The sequence below is a fragment of the Labrus bergylta genome, chromosome 18 (genome assembly GCF_963930695.1).
Source record: "Labrus bergylta chromosome 18, fLabBer1.1, whole genome shotgun sequence".
NCBI lineage: Eukaryota > Metazoa > Chordata > Actinopteri > Labriformes > Labridae > Labrus > Labrus bergylta.
This window is the reverse complement of record NC_089212.1, coordinates 3,105,757-3,129,905: the sequence shown is the minus strand read 5'-3', so window position 1 is coordinate 3,129,905 and position 24,149 is coordinate 3,105,757. Positions and strand designations below refer to the sequence as shown.

The 24,149-nt window shown below is 37.9% G+C and overlaps 1 protein-coding gene across 3 annotated transcripts in view; it reads right to left on the bottom strand.

Moving 5' to 3' along the window:
• The window catches only part of zgc:103755 (CAP-Gly domain-containing linker protein 4), a 44,114-nt gene extending 20,824 nt beyond the window's left edge, over nucleotides 1-23,290 (bottom strand). The window contains exons 1-8 of one of the 3 annotated variants that reach the window (XM_065966046.1): nucleotides 23,197-23,243; nucleotides 21,241-21,303; nucleotides 15,263-15,394; nucleotides 14,066-14,205; nucleotides 13,456-13,549; nucleotides 12,204-12,365; nucleotides 11,684-11,802; nucleotides 6,213-6,461 (exon numbers count right to left, since the gene is read on the bottom strand). In XM_065966046.1, coding sequence (XP_065822118.1) covers nucleotides 6,213-6,461; nucleotides 11,684-11,802; nucleotides 12,204-12,365; nucleotides 13,456-13,549; nucleotides 14,066-14,205; nucleotides 15,263-15,394; nucleotides 21,241-21,280 — 936 coding nt within the window. In that variant the 5' untranslated portion in view covers nucleotides 21,281-21,303; nucleotides 23,197-23,243. Of the gene's footprint in view, nucleotides 1-6,212; nucleotides 6,462-11,683; nucleotides 11,803-12,203; nucleotides 12,366-13,455; nucleotides 13,550-14,065; nucleotides 14,206-15,262; nucleotides 15,395-21,240; nucleotides 21,304-23,196 lie in introns of all 3 variants that reach the window. The other 2 variants (XM_065966047.1, XM_020643123.3) reach the window with 2 other exon arrangements.
• Nucleotides 23,291-24,149: the final 859 nt, after the last annotated feature.

Below are 24,149 nucleotides of genomic sequence, written 5' to 3'. Positions count from 1 at the left end.
TAAAAATCACACCAACGACAAGTAAAAGGGTTCTCCAGATTTTAAGGCTCTCATTGGATCATAATAACGAGGACTGTTGTGGTGCTTCCAGTCGATATGATTCTGCGTTTCAAAGCTGGTTCTGTACATCCACAGTAAGAGTTCAGAGTTTAGTTGGAGAAGCAATCATGAAAATCTCTGATGGTTTATACGTCTGACTGACTGACTGCACTGACTAACACTAATTTAAGACTGTGGTATGAAAGTCAGTTGTCATGTTTGAAGATTCTGAGCTTTGACGCTTGTGGTTCTCAATTTATTCTCAACTCTTCCGATCATGAAACACTTCCTTCAAAATGTATTCAGCACATTGCTGCATGTCTGAAAGTCAGGCTAATGCTAACATCAACCCCCATCCCAATTCTTTTTTTTTCTAACATAACAATGAGGATGGTCTTTTACCTGTTTTTTGCAAAGTGTCTTGAGATAACGTGTTGTGAATTGGCGCTATACAAATAAAAATGGATTGATGATTGATTGACAGGCAAACCCTACCACCATGTTGTAACACCCAAAAAAAAAAAACATTTGTGCAAAGAGCTCAGCCAGCACCCACTTCCACTGCTTTGACCTCCTACACAAGCAGAAGTGAATTGCGCCTTTGAGCCTGTGTTTGGTTTGACAGACAGGTGGAGCACAGTCAGACAAGCATCTCTCAGGCAGGAAGCAATCACTTGATGAGTTGTTCCAGTCCTTCAAATTTCACTTTTGAAAGAATAAAAAGGTCGATCACACAAACTATTTCATTGTGTTGGTTCACGGTCTTAAATTCATGGTGAGGAATTTTACTGTTTTAAAAAATCCCATTCAAATGTAATAAACTCTTCAGCCCTGAGAGAACAAAACACTCTCCCTGAACGAATAAGAGTCATTTTGTTAGGATCTTTTTCATGTAAGTCAAGTTATTTCAGAAAGATTACAAATTCCTAAATGCCATAGGGGTCATAAAAAAATCAAACCGTTTTCCATAGAACCATTGTAGAGCAGCTGTATCCAATTTGTTTTTCAGTTAACATGAGGGAACAAGAGCACAATCATGAAGGGGGACTTAGATTACTTGTCATTGATGGCTGTTTAACATCAGACGCTGATCAACTTGACTTTTGTAGAGTTGCAGTGCTCTGGCAATATTTATAAGAGAAGCTTAAACAAGGTGCACAAAGTAACAGCCATCCCAAATAACTGAGGGCTATTTCCACACATAACTGAACATGTGAACTTCACAGATGGAAACCATGGAACACAATATTAACTAAAACATGTTTTACATGACATGACATGGTTAGTGTGCTCTTTATAAAAAAGGGTCTAACTCAGCTGCATGGGATGATCTTGTTAGTGTGCAGACACTCCATAGAATTACACTTGAAACTATATTTAAGCCTTAAATGATCATTTAGGTGTCCCTTATTTTAAGGGATTTCTATATATGGAAAACTGTAGAATCAAAAGAAACCAAAAAGGACAATGCAAAGTTAAAAAATAGCATGATGAAGGGAAGTTATTGTTTTGACTCTGAAAACTCTGAAAACATCACAGACACTGGGACTCGGGTGTTACACCCATTGTAGACAGTCATGACTCAGAGTTATTTTCAGAAGATATACTTGATTTGTGAAAAATCACATATAAAGCCTTTAAAAGAGATCATTAGGAAGCCACTGTCTTACACTGTATTTACTACACTTGTCTTTGTGTCAAAGTAATAATATTTGATGCAGTAGCTGAAAACCATTGTGATGAAAATAGAATTTACTTCCAAAAACAAAGAAAGTGACTGAAGGCAGAGTAATGGTTAGATAAACTTGAGTTAGTTAGAAGACTAGCATGCGAGTTTGTGACAGTGTTTTAGAGTCGCCTGAGACTTTGCTGAGTTCATGTGCACATAGAAGGTTTCTGTGTGGTTGTAATAGAGACTGAAAATATTGACATTATGTGCAAAGTCAGCTGCAGGTGAGAAGCAACAGGATGTCAAAGGTAATGTAACAATTGCAACAGAGGAGTCAGGTGATTCAGAGCCAATTTCACAACAGTGATTGTCTCTTTTTGCTTTGTCGGCTCTCTGGGCAAACTCCGGGTGAATGGAGCCCATGCTGTCAGCCTGATGACTACATTTTCACATCAGTCACTGGAAAGTTGCCAGTGCAAAAAATGTAAATGCAAAGTACAAAGATTTGTGTGATTTTCATTTTAGTGTGCCACAGGAGCCTTATACAGCAACCTGTCAGAGTTGAACTGTAACTTGGACATAGTTACATAAGTGTATGTTTTATATGACCTATCAAAGGATTACACATGGCTTACAACACCACACTGAAGGTTGGTTGGAAAGTCCAGGAGACACACCAAAGAATTTCTTTGAATAACAAGAAGTAATAGAGCAAAAATAAATTGGTTGTTGAATGAATTGCTTTGGCCACATTGATATGTAGTTTTAATGCACTGAAAGGAAGGTTGCTGCGATAAAAAGACTTACAGCGAAGGCTGAAGGAACACGTCTGTAACGATGCAAACACTAATGTCTTGACCAGTCGCACAACGGGATGCAGTCAAAAGGCTCAATAGCATTCTTTGAAATATTTATAACATAGTAGTAATTACACTGCAACCGGTGAAGAGACTTTTCATAAATGCTCAGAACAACATGTTGTGTATCCCAGTGTTTACACCGCAGCATGAGATGACAAACACATGACTTCGAAAGATATATGAAGAGAAAGAGTTTGAACATTTTCAAACTCACAAAATTGTTACCAGATATTAAACAGAGTAAAAAGGTAGACAACCTTGAACTTGCTCAAATTAATTCTGTTGATGTCCTAGAATTAAGAGTCAGGCATATCCCTGAATGCTGGACCACTGCCAATAGAGTGTTGCTAAGCAACTGAGAAAAAAAGTTCTTGGTTAAGGGCTGAAATAGTTTTAGAAAAATTAAGCAGCTTGTGTCTTTGATAACAGTAAACCACAGTAGAGCTGCATGGCACTTGACTGGTGCAGAGGCCTGGAGGGCAAAAAGAGCTCAGGGAAGTGTCTGCCACCATCGGACACTCTGAAGCTGCAGCATCGGCTCGTTAATTTGCCATCTCTTCAAAACTTTGCATGTTTGCTCCCCCTGACAATCGCAGAAACATGGAGATATTAAGATAAAGTCCAAGTTTTGGGGCATAGTCAACCCTTATATACACCCCTCGTGACACTATTGTGATGGCTATAAAGAGCAAAGTCATGCCAGAACTTCCCTTCAGTGACAGTTACATTCACTCCCCTCACACATCCAAAGTGTACAAAAGTACAGACAGCTTTATGTATCTTCTCCGTGCAGCAGTGGGCAGTAAATAAGTGTGTGACGTCGTTAAAGTGACATTTTCTGTCTTGTGCGTCTTAAAGACTTGTTGGTTGACTCTGCTTCCACCTCCCTGCCTCCCCTCTCTCCTCCCAGACCTAAGAGTTGATCTAATTGTCCCTCCCAACGCCCTACATTGAAGAGGGCAAAATACAATCGAGGTAAAGGTCACAACTTTTCTTCCAATTTTTAGTAAGGACTGCAAGAATTTGACTCCTATTTACAAGCAAATTAAAATCTACAACTGCGCTGTGTGTTAACTATTAAATCTTTCTGGAGACAACGATTTCCAGGAATACAGCAGGGTAAGATCTTACCTCGACATTCCTAGAAGCAAAACAATAAAGTATGTCCGTTTTTTCTTGTGTTCCTTCTTTTTTAAATGCTTGCATAATAGTCAGAAGACTTAGCAAAGTTAGTTTAATTTGATAACATTTGGAACAGCACTCTTCACATCACATCATGTCATCTTTCTGCCAAATAAAGCAGGAAGAGCAACATTGCAAATGATCAGGTTTAATGTCCTACCCAGATTCTTATACTTTATTCACAAGGCTTATAATGCATTAAAAAAAAGCACAGGTAGAAAAGAACTTTGCTGCATGATCAGATAAGCCTAACCAACAATTCAAACAACTAGTGATGAGCAGCAATTAGTTCCACTAACATTTAACACTGGCAGAAGAGGAAGCTGCTTCTTCACCCAGAACTGCTTAATCCTGTTTTAAATTGTATAAAGCTATTGTTTATGAAAGGTAACAGAAAAAGGAGTTGGACTAGTTATTTTAGTAATGAAGGCTGGTCTGCTGAAGACCCTGACACATACCGGTAGTTAGTTTCATATTCGTAGCAAAGGCAAAGCCACAAGTTCTGCTCCCAAGTATATTTCTGACCTGCTCACACACTACAACCCTACAAGGGCTCTCAGGTAATGAAGTGAAGGTCTGTTAGTCATTCCAAGAATCAAATACATTTTTTTTATTTCTTTAACAGTATGCTTAACCTGACTAACTATATGCTTGTAAAAAGCAGGCATAAAGCTCGCTATAGATGCTGCCTCTGTTATATGCATTTTGAATCTGCATACTGTGTATGCACCAATGGATTGGACCAATTCTATTAACAATGTATATAAATAGCATTGCAGAAAATATTGAAAACTGTACAATTCACCTGTATGCTGATGATGCAATATTATGTCATTGCGCCCTCCAATACTCAAGCACTTTCATTGCTACAGACCGATTTTAACTCTTTCCAGCAAACTCTTGTTCATCTTAAATTGAAACTGAAGCCCGAAAAAACTAAATATATGATCTTCTCAAAACAGAACGTTAAACCCATTAATGCCACATTGTCAACAGTCGACAATGTAAACATTGAGTGTGTTCAACAGTTTAAATATTTATGTATCTGGTTAGATCATGATTTGTCGTATAGGTCTCACATTTCTTGTTTATCTGGAAAAATAAAACCGCAACTTTGTTTTCTGTGTAGGAACAAATCCTGCCCAACAGTGCATAATAGAAAAAAGATTGTCCAGGCTACAATACTGCCTGTTTTGGAATATGGAGACACAATCTGCTTCTGTCTTGAAGCCTTTAGATGCCTTATACCACAGTGCTCTTCGCTTTATCACAAGCGACAGATTTCGAACTCATCATTGTGACCTTTATCGTTCTGTAGGCTGGTACTCGTTGGGTCAACGAAGAAAGCAGCACAGTATTTTGTTTATTTAGGTGAACTCCCTGCTTACCTTTACTACTCTCCTGTCCATAAACATATCGAGCCATCCGACTAAGTCTCAAAACTGGATAACTTTGAAAACACCAAGGTTTAGAACTGAATGGGGAGAGACTGCCTTTAGTGTTGCTGCACCCAGTATGTGGAATGACCTTCAGAGGAGAGCTAAGTTGCTCTCTCTTGTTTCATACAGCGTGTTTAAAGACCTTGTGTCCAAACTACCTCAGGAAGGAAATTGCAACTGTTTCACAATGTGAATTCATTTAAATGGACATGGTTTACATGTGTGAATATGTGTTTCAGTGTCTAGATGCTATTATTGTTAACTGTTAATATGTTTATATTTGTGCTGTTTCTATTTTTCTATTGCTGCAGGGCACCCCTGTGAAAGAGAGCTCAGTCTCAGTGGGTCTTACCTGCTAAAATAAAGGATAAATAAATTAAAAATATATATATATATTTCTATGTATTGTTTCCTTTTCACCACTGGGTGTTAAAAATATGAAAAAAATGTTGCAAATAAGTGTAAGTACAATGATCGGAAACGTTAATGTTTGTAATAAAAGTTGTTTTTTTTTTTTTATTAAATCAAAGTCAGGAGAGGGGGCCTTTAGCTACTGTGGTTACTGGAACAAACTCCCTGCTGACCTGAGGTCCATCACAACTGTCTCTACTTTCAAAGCTAAACCAAACCCATCTATTCTCTCAAGCATACAAACAATTACTCTTTGTGTATATGTGGGTATGTGTAAGTGTTCTGTTTTGTTCCTAATCTGATTTTTGTGTCATATTCATGATTGTTGAGACGGCTATTTTGTCTCTTGTAATTCCTATGTTGTTGTTTTTTTTAATCTTCAATGTAAAGCACATTGAGCTTACCTGTAATGAAATGTGCTTTATAAATAAACTTCTATTCTATTCTCTTAACAAGCAGCACTCAGTCACTGCCTCTAAGAGTCCGTTTATTTCACAGATCTTCACGCTGCAGCTGGAGAAATGTTATCCCATTTACAGCAATACAACCTCATTAAATATTGATAAAGATGCCTTCTATTGTTCTTGCCTTTGACAGTGACCTACCACACACCTTCTGTCCAGCAATCACAACGCGGTCACCAAGTCGGATTCCCATGGTGGCCAGCTGAATCCTGGCCTTCTCTGAGAGAGCAGGGAGCGTCTGGGCCAGCAGTGTGAGGGGCAGAGGGGAGCTGGGTCTGGGTAAAGTCTGTCTCAGCAAAGAACCAAGCTCCTTAGCCACAGCGGCTGCGTCAGCCATCTCCAAGGGCATGTCGAGGGGGTCCGGCACCACGTCTGCAGGGCACTGACCTTTTTCATTCTGGAGGAAGAAATGTGGACAAAAAGATTTAGTTGATGCATGGTTTTTTTAAACAAGTTATGACAGCCTCTGATTAATTGTGTCTGCAGGTATGCATCAGTTCCTCTCTATTAATGTTGACTTTTAGATTTAACAAATTATCAATGTGGAAATTAGAACGTTATTTCCACAAAGCTAATTGATATGGACGAGTTTAAATGCCAAGTCCAGACACACAATAGGCAGAGGAAATCTGTCAAGGCAAAAATTGAGAACATATTGAAAAACAATAATAGTTCAAGTATAATTTGTTCAAAAGTCAAACATTGCCCTTTACACATTTAAGATGTGATCTATTGCCACGTTATGTGATGTGAGATGTGACACTCAGAACATTTTCATTTTATACAGTCCTTCATTACAGAGTTTTTAGAAGTTCCTGATATAGATTTAATAGGCATAAAGATTCATTACAAACTGTTTTGTTGGTGTTTTTCTACATATTCTGAATATTTCTGTATGAAAGGAAGAATGTGTGACATTTCACACATAAATATAACAGAAATCAAGTATATCATGACTGTCTACAATGAGTGAGAAGCATGAGTCCCCCCGGCTGTGATGTTGTCTGAGCCGTGTTTACATGGACGGGACGGCCAACCGGCTCGTCCCCTAGTGTATAAAAGTTGTTTAAGTGTGGGACTAGAGAAAAGAAGAATAACATACTGTACTCACTGCTTATTTGAATGTCCCATAAGAGTTTTTAAATCATGGTTATTCTGTGTAAATATACATGCAATATGAAGCTATGAGCTAACTGAAGACAGCTGACACAACAATGCATTCTGAGACCATAAGGACAAGGACCATTTTCTCCGCCTCTTGTGTTTATTGCTTAATAGTGGTGCGTTCCAATTTGAGAAGTACTTAGTGCAAACGTGAGGGGCAAGGGGTTGGATGTGTGTCGCTGTAAGAGAGCGGAGGCCATTTTTGGGGGGGGGGTTTCATGATTGTGCTCAAGGGCGACATCTACTGGATCAAAGAGTCACACATTCTCCCTTTAAAGGGAAAAGAAAGAAGAAAAGAGGAGATTGCGGGGTTTTTGAACTGGAATAAGTAAATGGTGTTTAACACTAATGGATGCAGTTATAGTTTTTTTTCTGTCCTCTTTGGATTTATGCATCGTGTGTGTTGTGCTTGTGGGGCTCTGTGTGTGTGTGTGTGTGTGTGTGCACATGTTTAGTCCCATTGCAGGACATACATCATTTTATTGGCATGATGTTTATTTTATGTTATTTTGGATGATGATGATGTATTGTGTTGTTGGATGTAGGAGAGCGTACCAGAATGCTTCTTAGCAGACACACAAATATATGTATTCCTATACATCTCCGTATGTGTTTTATATTCTACAGAACAATCATTACTTCATGATGCTTTTGGTGCATTTCATTTGAATGCTCTGAAGGAACAAATGACAAAAGTCACACTGACTCATTCTTTAAAAACAGTCACACACTAAGCCACAGACATTTGACAACAATTTGCCAACTGAATAGCAGCCATTGCACCATCTACAGTTTTGTTTATGGATATGTTACATATTTTGGTTCAGTCTATCCCAAAGAAAAAAAAAAAATCATATTCCACATTCCTCTAACTACTTATAACATTTGAATATTGCCATCCAAAGGGCATGTGTTGGCACATTTGGAAGTAGTAGTATGAACTGGCATTGAAATCAAATTTTGCCGGGTCAGTATTCCAACTTCTTGCGGCCAGGTCGTAAGGATCAATGTCGTTAACTGATGCCAACTTCTCCAAATACCGGCCCCTTGCATCCTTGCTGAGCTTGTGCCGGTATTGTCTCTTCTCACAACGCTTTTTCTTCTCCAGTTTGAAGGTTAAGTGGATCAATAGAATATGTTTACTGTCCAACTTTGTTTGTCTCTCTCTCTCTCTCTCACTGTTGTGTTTGGTTTTGTTGCCACCGTAACAATAGGCCTACCTCCAAAATGCCGCCAATGTGACGTCACCAACTAAACAATAACGTGTCTGACAAAAAACGATAGCAGATCAAAACTGTTCCACTTCAGTGGTAGCCATGTTGTTGGTTCATGAAAATGCCCCCCCCCCAGCACCAAATATTCAATAAACTATTGTAATTGTCCCACCCCTTTATCCAACCAGGTACAAATCAGTGTGACATGGTGCATCTGGCAGAGCTTTAATACATACGGAAGGGTCATCTTTATTCTTTGTTCTTCATGCAGAATGTTTTTACTTGCACTGAGTTGCCAGTTAAAAGGAACAGTTTTTAAATTGAACACAACACAAAGCAGCAGCCATGCAATGAATCCTCTCTATGTGTTATTGATAAAGTTATGCTTTCATTCACATCAAGGTGAAGGGCTATCAGCTGTTCAGTGTATTTTAAAGCTCAAGTGCTGTGCTGAACTATATCACTGTGACGTTTAAGAGACAGAATAATAATGGATCTCTCCATCTCCAGTACAGTCCAAACAACACCAGCTGTTGTATAAGGGTTGGACGAGTAGGAGACTATGAACTAGTGTATTCTAAAACAATCAACTGTGTACTGTAAATGTTTGCCTTTTTATTTTAAGGTATTCATACCGAACCTGGGTTTTGTTATGTGCATAACATGAAAATGTAAATCAATCAATTAGTGAGCTTAACCGTTTCAATTGATAAACAGGTTTGACATCAACAAGCAGGACCTTTATAGTCATATATTAAACAAAGTATATCTATCTAGTTGTTAACACTTAGCATTCAGCTCATGGTACCTAAGAGCTCATTTTGATGGGAAAGATGTTTACAAAGCAAATATCCAGCATAAATCAAACACAAAGCTCAAGGCTCAATTTAACCTGACACTGAAACAATCAAGTAAGAAATCCACTGCAGAAACTTGCTCCAAATGCAAAGTATGCTTGGTTGCCATAGCTATTAAGCCGTGAGATATATAGCAACAGCATGAAAGGCCAGCAACATTTTTTTATATTCCAATTCTTTCCTCTGTTTGGACCCAGAGTTAGTCGTTATGGATCTCTGCACAGGCCAGAAAACAGAGAAGAGAAATATCAAATTAAACCACTTCCAAGGCTGACCTTTACTCCAAAAGGAAAGAAAAATTGAGTTTCCTGGCTCTGGTATTAAGTTTTATATCTTTCAAATACCTTTATTTTTCAAATACAAGTGACAGTGTTTGGGAGGAAGAGGATCTCAGTGTGTCAAATATTAAAGCTGCATAGTGTGCTGAAACAAGGGGCTGATAATGATGCAATATGCAACGTATCTTTTGCACAATATTATCGACTTAACTACAAAAAGACTGGTTTGAAATGTTCCATGCAGCATCGGGTTAAAGTTGTGCTGTGTGACAATACATTTTGCACTTTGAAATAAAATCTAATGAGAATCATTCATGCCATGTCTTAAACATACCCACATAAGTGGCCTACACCTCACAGATAACTCATAGGTCCTTTAAAACTAAAGGGAGCATTAGAGGCGAACAATAGAAAGGCATTATAACAACCTGCAGAAAAAACAATATGCATCAAATCAACAGATCTATTCAAGGCAACACATACTCTAACATTATAATAGATTAAATTGAATCAATAATAGATCATGTTAAGGATGAGGAACAAAGAAGCACATCTTTAATCCAGAATAAAGCAGCCAGCATGTGCATGCTTTCTCAGCATTTCACTGACACACTGGAACAACACCGAGGCTCTGCACTCATTCAGAGTGTTTATTGGATAATGATATGTAGTGCTTTGGTGACCTCCAGTGGGAAAATAAGTGCAAACAAAGAAGAGGAAATATTTCTAAAGCTCTGTTGAATATGACCACAATATGCAGATAGTAATAATGGCACATTAAGATTAGCTCAGTGGTTAAAGCTTGCAGAGGCTACAGTCCTCAACACAGCAGCCCTACTCTTTGCTGCACGTCATCCCCAAATCTCTATCTGTCCTATTACCAGAAAATAAAGGCAAAACAGCCAAAAAAAAACAAACTATTTTTAAACCAGAAAGTGACTTTTACAATAGGTAAAAATGTAAAGAAAATTTTACAGCTACAACAGACTCTGTAGTTTTGATTTCTTGTCATTTACTGGAATACTAGAGTACGTTGCTTTTTTGAGATAACAGTCGATCAGGGCTGTTCAGAAAGACATTATCTTTACAAAACAAATGTTTTTACACAGGGAACTTATATTTTCAAACAACTGCCTTTTTAAACGTCATCTGTGGGATGAATTGGAACAGGCCAAATGGGAAATGTTCTAAATAAATTGAAAATGTCTGAATGGAAAAAATGTGAGGCCCTAGTGGAAAAAGTATAGCTGTCAATGTGGTTATATGACTTAACTGAGCCAAAGTATTTCTTCTACACAAATCTCATTAGATTGAATGTTAAAACTGAGTGTTCCTCCACGAACTTGAGCACTCACAGGATGTCAGGAAGGGCTACAGTTTATCACTTTCTCTAACATTAGCTCAGCTTGTTTCTTGGTAACTAAAGAGCCAGGCTTCAAATGCGTAAAGTCTTGGTTAAAAAAGATAGTGATGATGTTACTTTATACACCAAAAGAGTAGTAAATTGATTTGACAACTTTGTCCTTGAGAGGCTGGACAAAGTAAAAAGGATGGCGTGGAAATAGCAGACGCTGCGAAATAGTCTGGCTGTCTAATTACAGATTTCTTTACATCATATTAATGTTACATGTAATTAAATATTCAAAGTGAATAAAATGAGTAGTAAATACAATTCATTCCATGCATGACGATTGTGATTGTTGACCATCAGTTGCAGGATAGAAACCCTGATAACCCCACCTGCTTGCCCTCTGTGAATTTTCCTGAATGTCCTGCTGTGTTAGCACATCATTACTTACTGCATTTAATTAGGAGTATGCAACACACACACACACACACACACACACACACACACACACACACACACACACACACACACACACACACACACACACACACACACACACACACACACACACACACACACACACACACACACACACACACACACACACACACACACACACACACACACACACACACACACACACACACACACACACACACACACACACACGGCTTGGATGAGCTTATTTGATATTTCAAATCAACACAAAGTTTATTAAACAGATTGTTTGTTCATAAGAAGAGAATGATCTGACTTACTCTGAAAGCAGGATTGGCTCCTAGCTCCAGGAGACATTTGACAGCTGAGATGCAAAGGTTGGACGCAGAAATGTGCAGGGAGGTGCCAAAGTCAAAGTCACTGCAGGTGGCATCTACCTCTGCAAAAAAAAAAATGGATTTCAGGGGGGTTTATTGTATATATCTGAAAATGTAAAGGTTTATGGTATTATTTTCAAGGTTAAGTATTGATAAATCAAGACCAACTCAAACGTAGTTTAAAAGCCAGGAGTCTTTCATAAATAACAAAGTACTCACTAACACAATCATGTATAATGACAGCAGATGCACACAAAATGTTAAATTTGGATTGCCATTTAAAAACCTGTTTACTATGTAACTTTTTTGCCTCGTCTCTCCACTCACCTTTGCATAAAACACTTTAAAGCTCAGGCAACAGCTTTGATCAGAGATGATGAACCATCACTTGACATTTATTAGGAACAACAAGATTCACCAAGACTGGACATAAGACAGGGTAACATCTTAGATCTGCTCTCACCTCCAGGTTGGGAGGCCTGCAGCACTACCCGGATAAGCTGGGGTACATCAAAGTAGGCTGCATAGTGCAGGGCCCTCATGTTAGTCCAGCGGGAGCGAAGGTTGGGATCAGCACCCAGGGAGAGGATCTGACGTGCAAAGGTGGCTGCTGTCTCTGCATCACCTGAGGAACAGAGCAGGGATAAAGGTATGTTTGTGTATCAAAGGGGATAACAGAGAGCAGATTATCTCTGGAGACATTTTAAGGAGTAGTAATTAGAAGTGCTTACTGAGTCATGAAAGATTACACCAAACAGCTATAACTTTATAATCATATATGCAATCTAATTAAAAGTCAAAACCAGAGTTATACCAAAAACTACATCTAGGAAGCATCTACATTTTCATAGTTGTTGTCATGGTTACAAAGAGGGGATAACTGTACTTTATATCTATTACTGAGTGCTGGAGTGAATTATATTTAAAAGTCTTCCTGATTTGTTGCTCCCCTCATATGTGTTAATGAAGAGGGAAACACATTTGAATACAATGCACTCTCTGGTACTCCACCAACACCAACAATACACGTTAAGTAAGATTATCACCTTTCTCACCATGTAAAAAAAAAAACTCTGAAAAAGCAGAACCCCTACAAGAGTTGAATTTGTTTGGGAGATGCTGTGTTTTGGGTCATAATGTTATGGCTGATTGTGTCTATTCAGTGGTCAGTGTGGCAAATTAAACCAACACAAAAACAAGAAGAAGAAGATGTGTGTCCACTTTTACAGCCCAGCTGAGACTTTTTTCTTATAGAGGATATATTTTTTTTATACATCAAAAGTGCTATCTATACATGAACCGTGCAATATCTACACTGTTAATCCATCAGTGTATATTCATATTTGTAAATATTGTTTATATTTTCAATTACCTGCACTTGAACATAGCTTATTACTTATACTACTTTATTATTGCTTTCACTTGGTACTTATGCTTATTATATTGTTATTACTATTTTTATTTTATATTGTGAACTTATCTGTACTTCCTACTGATTTTTGGTGTTATGAGCAAATGTAGCAAACAAATTCCCCCCTGGAATTAAAGTATTTCTGATTCTGATTAACAAAAATCTGCTTCAATACACTGCATTGCCCGCTGGCGCCTGTGATCAATCTGACTTGAAGTTGTTTTTTGTCACTTACTCTCATTGTTTCCCTACTAAATGAAGTTGTAACATTGTGAGTTTATTAAACATCTGTGTCAGTACTTACCAATGCCTGGGGCTCCGGCCTTGCAGCAGTAGTGCAGCAGGCTCATATCAGTCAGACCATCTCGATCATTCACACCGCAGCCTCTCTTTAGGATCTGTGCAAAGACAAGATGTGCAGTGTGTTGTCACTGTGCAGATATATTACATAATGGGCTATAAAGTGAAACTTGGGGGGCACTGATCTGATGAATGACAAGTAAGCCGACCCTCTCATAACTCTACTCATCTTTAAAATTAGGACCAAAATTGTTTCGCAAACTCACATTGAAACAAGGCATTTATTTCTCAAGGGCAGCAGTTATTAAATGAGAGAGAAAGTAATCGCCTGCTTTTACCCTTGAGACAAGTGCTCCCCTGCACAATTAACTGCATTGCAGCTACTTTGTGTAACTCTGAGAGGAGCCGTTTCATGGCAGGTTTACAGGGCTTTCAACGACAACCAAGGAAGATTTGTATCAAGTATTCCAGTGTTTATAGTTTTGTTTTTCTTCTTGGCTAAGGCTTAATTCACACACTCATTTGTGGATTGAGAGTTTGAAGAATACAAGCAGATTAGTCAATGTAATGAATCAAAGCACATGGACACTAAAACAACAGTTGTGTTGTGTCACCTCGTTGCCAATAAGGTCAATGTTCTTCTGGACCTGGGGCACCCACTGCCTGAGGACAGCAAACAGCTCTGGTATGGTGGTGCTGGGATCCAGGAGAACCTCCCTGCACTGTGGCTCACTGGGGTCAAAGAAGGAGAACTCTGGAGGTTGTCAGAGGAACACAAAAATACAACAGAGAGACATGTATTAAAACATTTGGGCCAAAATGAGAATCAAAGCTTTGTGTTCATTTTTCACCGGTGAAGCATGTGAAAAGAGAATGTGCCATAAAATTCATTAACTTTTTACAACAGGCTGTTCAATCAATTCAAACGTCTGTAAATGTAAATTGCTGTGCTTGCAGAAACAAACTCAATCAGATATAATATACAGTATGATGACATGTGCTAAACCAAATGAAGCATTAGAGGACTTGTCTAAAGTAAAAACAAATAAGTTGCCCTTCCTGAATTAATGTAAATACAAAAAGTAGTTGGCATCAAACCCTCTGTATTTTATTCAATGATTGTATTACATATAAAAAATATTCAATTTAGATCCATGTTACATTTGTTCAAATTCAATTACATTCCTACACAGCAATCAAATGAAAGATAAAGAGAAACAAAATGTATTTACAGTTGTTGTAGCTGTAAGTCAGTCAAATCATTTTACTGTGAGTAAATGAAATGATTTGATGACTTAACTGTCAACTTGTGAACACAAAATCGTCTGATTTCATGTTTTCTTTGAAACGATGGATAAATCATTTGTTATGTTGTAGCCAATGCCTTCTAGTCTAAACATGTTTAAAAAAATAAATAAAGATGACTTCATATTATTACAATAAAAACTTGCAAGACAGACATCTGCAATGAAAAAAACTGGACTCAGTCGTTTTAGTTATAAAGGATAGTTTAAGGACTTCTGTCAGGATGGTTATGATTCTTTCAGACACAATTATGACTGCTTAATTTGTCTTGCCAAATGGTAAACTGATTAAAGAGTGAACAGAGTCAGAGTTAACGATTTCTAAGATTTATATATAATCAGCAGTTTGTCCCTTGACTGCATGATCAAAACTGCGGTGGAAACATTTAGTCATTTTCCAGTCAAATCCAATCATTTCACACTTTGTCAGTACTGCAGTGAGGGCGTTGATAAGCCTGAAATGTCAAACAGCTCTACTGTGCACTGTGTTTGTGTGTAGATCCTCACCACAGTCACTGGGCATGGGTGCAGAGGCCACCTGGTGGATAACCGGCCGATGATGTGAAGAAGCCCAGCCCGGCACAATGTCTCCCTCAGCAGGTTCTGAAACATCCTCCTTTGTCATCTCCCCCTCAGGGCCTGTGGCAAGAATAATATTAGAAGTCCTATTTTTAAAACACAAGTAGGTCTGATCTCAACAAAGCAGTGAGACGTGACTTCATTTGAGCTTTAAAGAGCTCCTTTCACTAAAACAGAGGGGCTCACTGTTTCTATGTCTGTTGAAAAGTCTGATAAAACAATGGTAAAACAATTAAACAGAAATAGCTTGATATTGTTTACATCTTCCTCTAATCCTGTAGGTTTGCAGAACACCAGCGCAAACTATAGGTTTGGTTTCAAAACACAGTGCAGGACAAACAGAGCTGCCTATATTCTATAACGGTGCTTTATGGTAAGGTATGCAAGGTGATAAAAGAAAATTACTCATGTCCACTGTTTAAGCACAAGTAGTCCTTACTCACTTCATAATGCTCACCAGCCGCCTTTAACACAATGATCTGATCAACTGACCACGCGTAGTAACTTAAAGGCTTAATATGTGATTTTTCACACTTAAATGTAATATAAATCAAGTCTATCCTCTGAAAATAACTCTGTGAGTCATGACTGTCTACAATGGGTGTAACACCCGAGTCCCACTGTCTGTGATGTTTTCAGAGTTTTCAGAGTCATATCTTCACTTTGTTTACATCGTCAGGACAGCCAGCTGACTCCTCACAAAATCACATATTACCTTTAATGTATTTATGGCACAATAATGCTATGGTTGTCATGGCACAAAAACTTGTACAATAACAACATTAGTCAATATTTATCTCCATACACATCTGTTCTATGTTATTGAAGGGTATATGAAACACTTACATTTGGTTTCAAATGCTCATTTCTATCTTCGCATCATGTTTAGTAAAGGTTACTTTAAGTTGGATTGGAAAATTCACAGCCAAAGCATATTACTGAATTTCACTGTAGACTACTACAATGACAAATAAACTTCTTATTTAAAATGAGTGAAGCAGTTATTTGCCTAAATTTTCAAATGTTACCAGATACAGTAGATGTGGTCTAGACCAGTGATTCTCAAAGTGGGGTTCCAGGATCCCCAAGGGTCCACAAACCATAGCTTGGGGGTCCGCGGAATAATTTACAAACAATTGTAAACTAATTTAAAAAGCATATCTGGGTCAATGATGTGACGCTCATTTTTTTGTGTACATAAGGTTTAGTTAACTTTTAAAGGCTTAAAATTTTAAAATAAATGCACAAATGACATGCTTTCATCCTTTGTTTTAAGGACCTAGTCTAAAATTTATATTTATTATACATTTTTAGAAAATATTTGGGGTATTTAGGCAAAAATGTCTAAGTGGTGTAACCGTTGAAACTTCGTACCAAAGAATTAAACTTCCTTTAAAAAGGTTAAATTTTCATATAACACCCTATGAACCAGCCTGGCATAATCATATAATAGAACTGTTCAATGTTAAATAAAAGTAATGGAACATCATTGTTCTTATTATTATAATTATTTTAGGGAAATCGTGTCACCCAGTCAAGTACGAAATTGTCAACATGGTGTAACCACTATTGAAGGAGCCATTTTGTTAATATATTCATCATATCATGTGACAAGAAATAATATCACAAAGAAGAACCCCTGATGGTCCTAACTGCTGCAGGCCAAGTTTAGCAACTCTCTTTAAAACATGAGATAATTTGACATTTTAAGGGCGTGGTCAGGTATGTCAAATGGTATGACCTCAGAAAAACATTAACAATTTATGATAATTATAAAAATTTGTATTCACTTCGAAAATTAGATTTGAAATGTTCACACCAGGAAATGTGCTTAAATAGGTCTCAATGATAATGCCTGTCAAATTTGATTTGAAGTGGAAATGTCAAATGGTGTAACCGGTTACAATATTTGACATTTGAGATGAGATGAGAGATGAGATTCAACTTTATTGTCATTACACATATACAAGTATAGAGTAACGAAATGAGGTTTGGCATCTCACCAGAAGTGCAATAAGCAGAAAGTGCAAGAATCTGTGCTATGTACAGTAATTACAAAATTTACAGATGTAGACAAAAAAAGTAAATTATTAGGTATATCTGGATGGCTGGATTAATGGGATGCTATAAATATAAATAAATGCTATAAATAAGTAATGCTACAAAATAAGTGTATTCTTAGGATTATAATATACAGATTAAGATGCAGTGAGCATGCTATACTAATAATATACAGATTAAGGTGCAGTGAGCATGCTATACTAATAATATACAGATTAAGGTGCAGTGAGCATGCTTTACTAATAATATACAGATTAAGATGCAGTGAGCATGCTATACTAATAATATACAGATTAAGATGCAGTGAGCATGCTATACTAGTTTACAGATAATATAAAGAATATGGACATAATATGAACATACTATAATACAATAATACAGGTGGATGAGAGATGTGTGTGTGTGACCAGGAGGAGTGGTGAGGGGATGATGGGTGTGAGGTGATATGCAGGGGAAAGGGGGGGGGGTCAGCAGGGGGCGGAGAGAGAGCGGGAGAGAGAGAGAGAGAGACAGAGTTCAGAGTTCGGGGGGTAGAGTTCAGTAGAGAAACAGCTCTGGGGAAAAAGCTGTTCCTCAGTCTGCTGGTTCTGGTCCGGAGGCTTCTGAAGCGCCTACCGGAGGGCAGGAGGGTAAACAGTCTGTGGGCAGGGTGGGAGGAGTCTTTGTTCACACCAGGAAATGTGCTTAAATAGGTCTCAATGATAATGCCTGTCAAATTTGATTTGAAGTGGAAATGTCAAATGGTGTAACCGGTTACAATATTTGACATTTATGACAAGCCTTTCTGTTTTTTTTTATGTTGATTAAAGTGGTGATTCATCCACAGCCTTATTATCAAGGGTCTAGGACAAAATACCCTGGCATTTTGTAAATGTTTAGCTTCAAATTGCATATTTGTGTTCCATTTACTTACAATTATAGAGGTGCACTATGTAGTTTTGGTAGAGAAATGTGAAAGTTGGAGAAATGAACAGATTATGTGGTATATGTCCATCATAACTCGAAACATAAACTGTCCTCAGATGAAAATTTGGTCCCTGGAACACTGAAGATAAAATGCTACTGGAGACGTTATGGTGGGGGGTCCACAACAGTGACATCGTAACTCTCCTGGTAACTTTATATTTCCAAACCGTGTTCCAGGGACCCATTTTTTACTTTGAATAAAGTTTGTGTATTCAGTTCAGAAAATATATCCAAGAATTGTTTCACTTCTCCAACTTTCAAATTTCACCACCAAATCTACATAGTGCACCTTTAAACATGTATAATCTAATATATGTATGTATGTATGCTGTAATATTGGCACCAGTAGTTGCATTTTAGATGTGTCGGCTATTAGGGGCCATGTGGTAGGGTAGGTAGTATCAGCGTGTCACTACCTGGAGCTTGCTTGCCAAAGTCTGGTACTATAGAAGGTGGCAATGCTGTTTGGGCTGTGATGGTCATGATGTAAAGAAGGAGAGATGTAAAGTGTTGCCTGTGGGTATGTTATCCTTTGATTAGGGCACAAGTACCTTGAGTTTATTCCAAATACTGAAGAAATGAATTCCCCCTGAAGATTTTAGTCAGATGTTGTAATTTACTTAAAATATTAATTAATTAAGGATGCACTGATCCTGACTAAGACAGCTAGATCAGGTATCAGTAAGAATTTGCCGATCTATGAGACCCATCCAAAAGGCCGATCTATTCACTTCAGTTTTATAGTATTCTGTGTTTAAGACAAATGTGCTACATTATTGTCATCAGCGTACTGGTATTCTGTGCACTTTGGTAGGTGGAGCAAACATGAAATGGAGGAAGCTAACAACAATTTCTTCAAGAAACAATGGCCTTTGACTGTAGAAGCAGCATGGTCAGTTGGGTCAATTGGTGTAACCAGTATTTCTTGTAAAAAATATAATAAAATACAGGACAATTAAAGTGGAATAAAAGCAGTCCTCTATTGCAGTGAAATAACATGTTTTTTAACAATTTTTACATAATTTGCCAAAAGTTAATTAGAAAACAGAGGTGTTTACAGCTTTGTGCCCCGCTCACTATTGAAAAAGGGCATAACTTATAAATTTAGGGACAATCCTAATAAAATCTATTTTCTTGTGCTATTTTAAAATGAAGTAATTAAAATCATGAGTACGCTTGCATATACTCTAGATGTATAAAAGAATCAATATTCTTAATTTTTCAGTGGTTACACCACTTGACATTTGTAGGTCCATATAGTCTTACCTTTTGAAAAAAAAAAGGTTTAAATGTCATTTTAAAAAACACAAAACCAACATGAATACAAATCTCACATTTTAATGAACCTGATGCATGCTTTCAAATTGTGTTTTTAAAAGATTTTTGAATTGGTCATCTGAACAACCCTTATTTGTCCCTGACCCATCTACAAACTGGGACCTCTTGCACCAATATAATCAGCTTTGTTTCCCAATACCACTTTAGTTTTGTGCCTTTAGATCAATTCTGATATGATCGTGACATGTCTGTCACTTCATACTGCGCAACAATAACAAAAAACAATTGGAGCCAACGTTTTCTTCAGGTTTATAAAATGAATTACTTGGAAAGCATAAATGTTGCAAAGTACTAAATAGTACATTATTACATAGTATTAATAGCTTATCAACAATACGATCATGAGGGGGTCCATGGTCTAAAAAAGTTTGAGAACCCCTGGTCTAGACATCTGCTGTTGTTAAAACTAAAAGTTAGGATTTAGAAGAATCCTGATTTAAATGGCTTTGTGGAATGTTTTGTTGTAACCCGTTTATGGTGATTGGTGGAGCTGGATTTACACTTTGTATTCTGCTGAGATCTTTCTGCATCTGGCCCTGGACCATTTTGTGTTTATCATCCCCACATTCCCCGTCCATCTGGAAAAAGGCAACATTGGCCAAAACAATAGAAAGAACAAAAGAGGCTTGTTTTTGGTGCCACTCAGGCTGGTTGGAGTATTTCAGAAACTTGACATGTGTCACACAGCATATCAGCTGTCCAGTGATTCTCTCTGATCCAAAATACAGTCTGATGGCATTGTATGAAAACTATCACCTGAGTGCTTAGCAAAACTGATAAAAAGAAACACAGCAATTACTTAAATATCCACTTCTTTTACTGAGGTAATCATCTGTCAGCTCAGAACAGAAAACCACTTAGCAATAAAACTTTCAAGTGCTCCCTAAAAGTTGATCATAGAAGATTTAGATGTTTAAAGCATTAGTCTAATTCGCCTTCAAATGTGCTGCTACAGCATTCATTCATGGTGGTCCAAAATTGATGTGAGAAACTTTGGGATGATAGTGAAACCAGAGATTTTTGTCATGGAATCGCAGCCGACCAATCAGCTGCAAAAGCAGGACGCCATACTCTCATTGAGGTGCAAAATGTCTGGTGAAGTGTTTGCAGCACCTTCCTAAATCCATGCCACAAAAAATTAAGTCATTTCTGAATGTGAAAGGGGGTAACTATCCTGGTGCTAGTTAAGTGTACCTAATAAAATTGGTGAGTTCACATTTAATATTGGCCTAAGAATCAGAGACTGAAGACATTTAAATGTGCCAAAAGTAAAATTACAACTTCCCAAAAAGTAAACCTAATGTTGTGATGTATGTTTTCTGTGGAGACCTTCACAGGTGATGGTTTATACAGTACTACACTACGAGCCTATAATCTTGAAACAGTGAAGCAATGAACAAGCACATTGGAGGCTAGTAAAAAGTACAGAAACCATAAGGTTGAACTACAGGTTGAACTACTTCACAGACACACAAACGCACAGGCCTAAGCCTGGAAAGGCAACAGTGAGCCTTAAAGCTTCCAAACCAACCAACACTCACTGTCATCTTCTTCTTTATCCTCTTTCCTGTTGATTTCCATGACAGCTTCCCAGTCCAGCTAAGCTAAAATGAAGAGACACAGACTGGGTCCAGCAGAACATCTAGCCAAGCTGCTAGATCCCAAAATAACTCCAAAGCACAGACAGTCCCCCCACCTAAATCTCCAATAAACTCCCCCCTCCTCTCTGTGGTCATACCCTGTTGATCCCCTGACTCCCAGGTCCAGTACCTATTTACAGCCAGTACACTCAAGGCAGTGTGTTCCCACCTCTTACTCCCCCAGGCTGGAGTGTCACTCACTCTCACTCTTCAGTCCTGTGCACAGCTGCCCCCGCTTCCTCCCTGATTTGTTTACTCAACCATAAGACCCACAATGCAGGGAATGTGGCTGTAGGGTGACAGTGCAAATTAACACAGGGTAAACGGGCAGCAAAGTGCTGGTTGTGATTACAACAAATGTCCTCCACTATAAAAGCCAGTGTCAAATCCTCCATGACGGCAAACATCCAACCTGCTTACGCACCCACGGTTGAGAGACTGAAACACTACCAGCTCAGACAGAGACGTGTCACCAATCCTCATCTGAGAACTCATCCAAGGGTTTCCTCCAAAAGTAGTGTGTAAACATTATCTTTGTCAATGGGGTTTTCCCGCTAATGATATGAGGCACTTACAAGAAGGCCCATCTAAAAAACATATCAGTACAAAGGGCCATAGCTTTGTTAAAATTCAAGTTCACCTCTTAATAGATGGGTAGTATGTCACTAACACATTGTAGCCTTGTCTAAAATGTTAGGTAAGTAAGTCCCATTCTCACAAAGAATAATAATAATAATAATAATAATGTATTAATCCTGCGAGGGGAAATTCATTTTTTACACTCTGTCTAGTAAACATGCTACACAAACATAGGCTGAAATACACACACATGCACAAACAGGATCCTATGGACGGCGACCCTCCGATTCCCAACCCAAGTCCCTACAGACTGAGCTCCTGCCGCCCCAAGAGACATTACTGCTATAATTCAACTGCCAGCTCATGCAATAATACACAAAATTAAAAGACATTTCAAGTTTCATTGTGGAGCCTTGATTTTTTTCCCCAAAGAATGTGAAAGATAGATACACACACATTCAATCATGGTCCAACAACACAGGTGTTTTCACTCTGCCTGATTAAACACTTTGCTTGTTAGCTGTGCATGTACTTGCTGGTATCCTGTAATTCCTGACGTTTTATCAACCTGAATAATTAAATCCACCTGTGTGCATCCCAATGCCAAAAACCATGACAAACACCTGCACACATTTTGTTCAACTGAAAAATATGTGCTACACAGATCAATAAGAACAAAATATGCTGTTTAATATATGCTTTATACCTTGTAGCTGACGTTACTTTAGGTTACACTAAATAAAGCTTTTTAGCTCCTTTTCAGCATTAGCTCACCTTTGATAATTCAACACAGTCTCTAGGACGTCCACCTATCAAGCTGTGACCCCTCCCTCGTTTCACAGGTGCGCAGCAAAGATGACACAAGAAGCTGTACTAGTTTATCAAATGCCCCAACACTCATTTGATTAAATTTCCAAAACTTAATTATGTTAAATTATCTGTTTTTAATTGTGGCATCAGCATAAATAACACAGCTAACAGTTAGCCGGCTAGCATATGTTAAAAAAGCCGACTCGTGTTTTAGGACAGCTATAAAATGTAGTATTATTTCAGTCTATGTTTATAAATAGTTAACACACAAAGGTTTTATGCCCACACATTGTGATAAAAGTTACCAGTAGAGATGCAGTGGCTTCTCTCTCATGTTCACTATCGTTAGCTCTTCAGAGGTTATTTTATTTTATACTGGGCCAAACATATCCACCTGCACAAAGTAAACTCACACAAAATGTACCTGTCCTGTTTATCTAACAGTACGCACAAATAAGAAAGCGTTACCTTAACCTCGCCGCTTGTTTTAACTCGTTCATGGGGGAAATTACTAGAAAGCTAGTGGCGGATTAAACATCCGTCAATTTCTACAACACACTGGCGTATAAAGTTTAGGTACATCCGGTTTCAGAATAAGGGGGTTAATTGTACTGTCACGTTTCCGGTCTTCAAATTAAAAGCTTGAATGATTTAGGAAAGCGAAGACTTGGTGGATTTAGGTAAAAATAAATTTGACAATTTTTGTTGTGTGTTAAAGGTCATTAAAATAGTTTTCTTATTTAGAGTTTTTTAAATTTTATTTAGAAATGCCTATTAAAATATTTAGTCTATCAAAATCCTGAAATGTGTGTTAGGCCATGGTAATATGTTGGCAGTTTGGAATACATGTTTCTTGTTGTTTCATTTTGTAATTCACAATTTCAACTCTTTGTACACTGTTCACTGGATATGAAAAGTGAAGATCATGCTCATAAGTTTTTAAAACTTATGAATTCTGGCTTCAGGTTCATTCTTTAAGTGACTTTCTCAGGAGTTTATCAAAAGCTTGGCGTCTTGGAAGGCAGGCATCCAGGCAAGAATTTTTACGAGTCCTTCATCCTCCCTAGGTTGAATCCTTGGGAAGTTGGTAAGCTTGTAATGATATCTGAATGACAAATAGCTGCTAATATTATGGTTCAGATTGTTCCAGGCATCTTGTCTGGCTTCATTATTATTTCTGTTAAAAGTGCCATCTCAAACCTGCTTTGCTGGGCCATATTTCTTCTGAGTTGTTCAGCTGGAGTGATTGCCCTTTGGTGGATGAGTGAGTTTAGCACCGATAAGTTTCATTTGATCACCATCAAGACAAATGACTCTCAGACAAAGAGCCTATTTCAAACCATGAGGTGCAAAGGAGTTTGTCAGAGCGAAAATGTCATGAGAATTTGTTTCAGAAGTTCTTTAACTCTTGATTTTTTTTT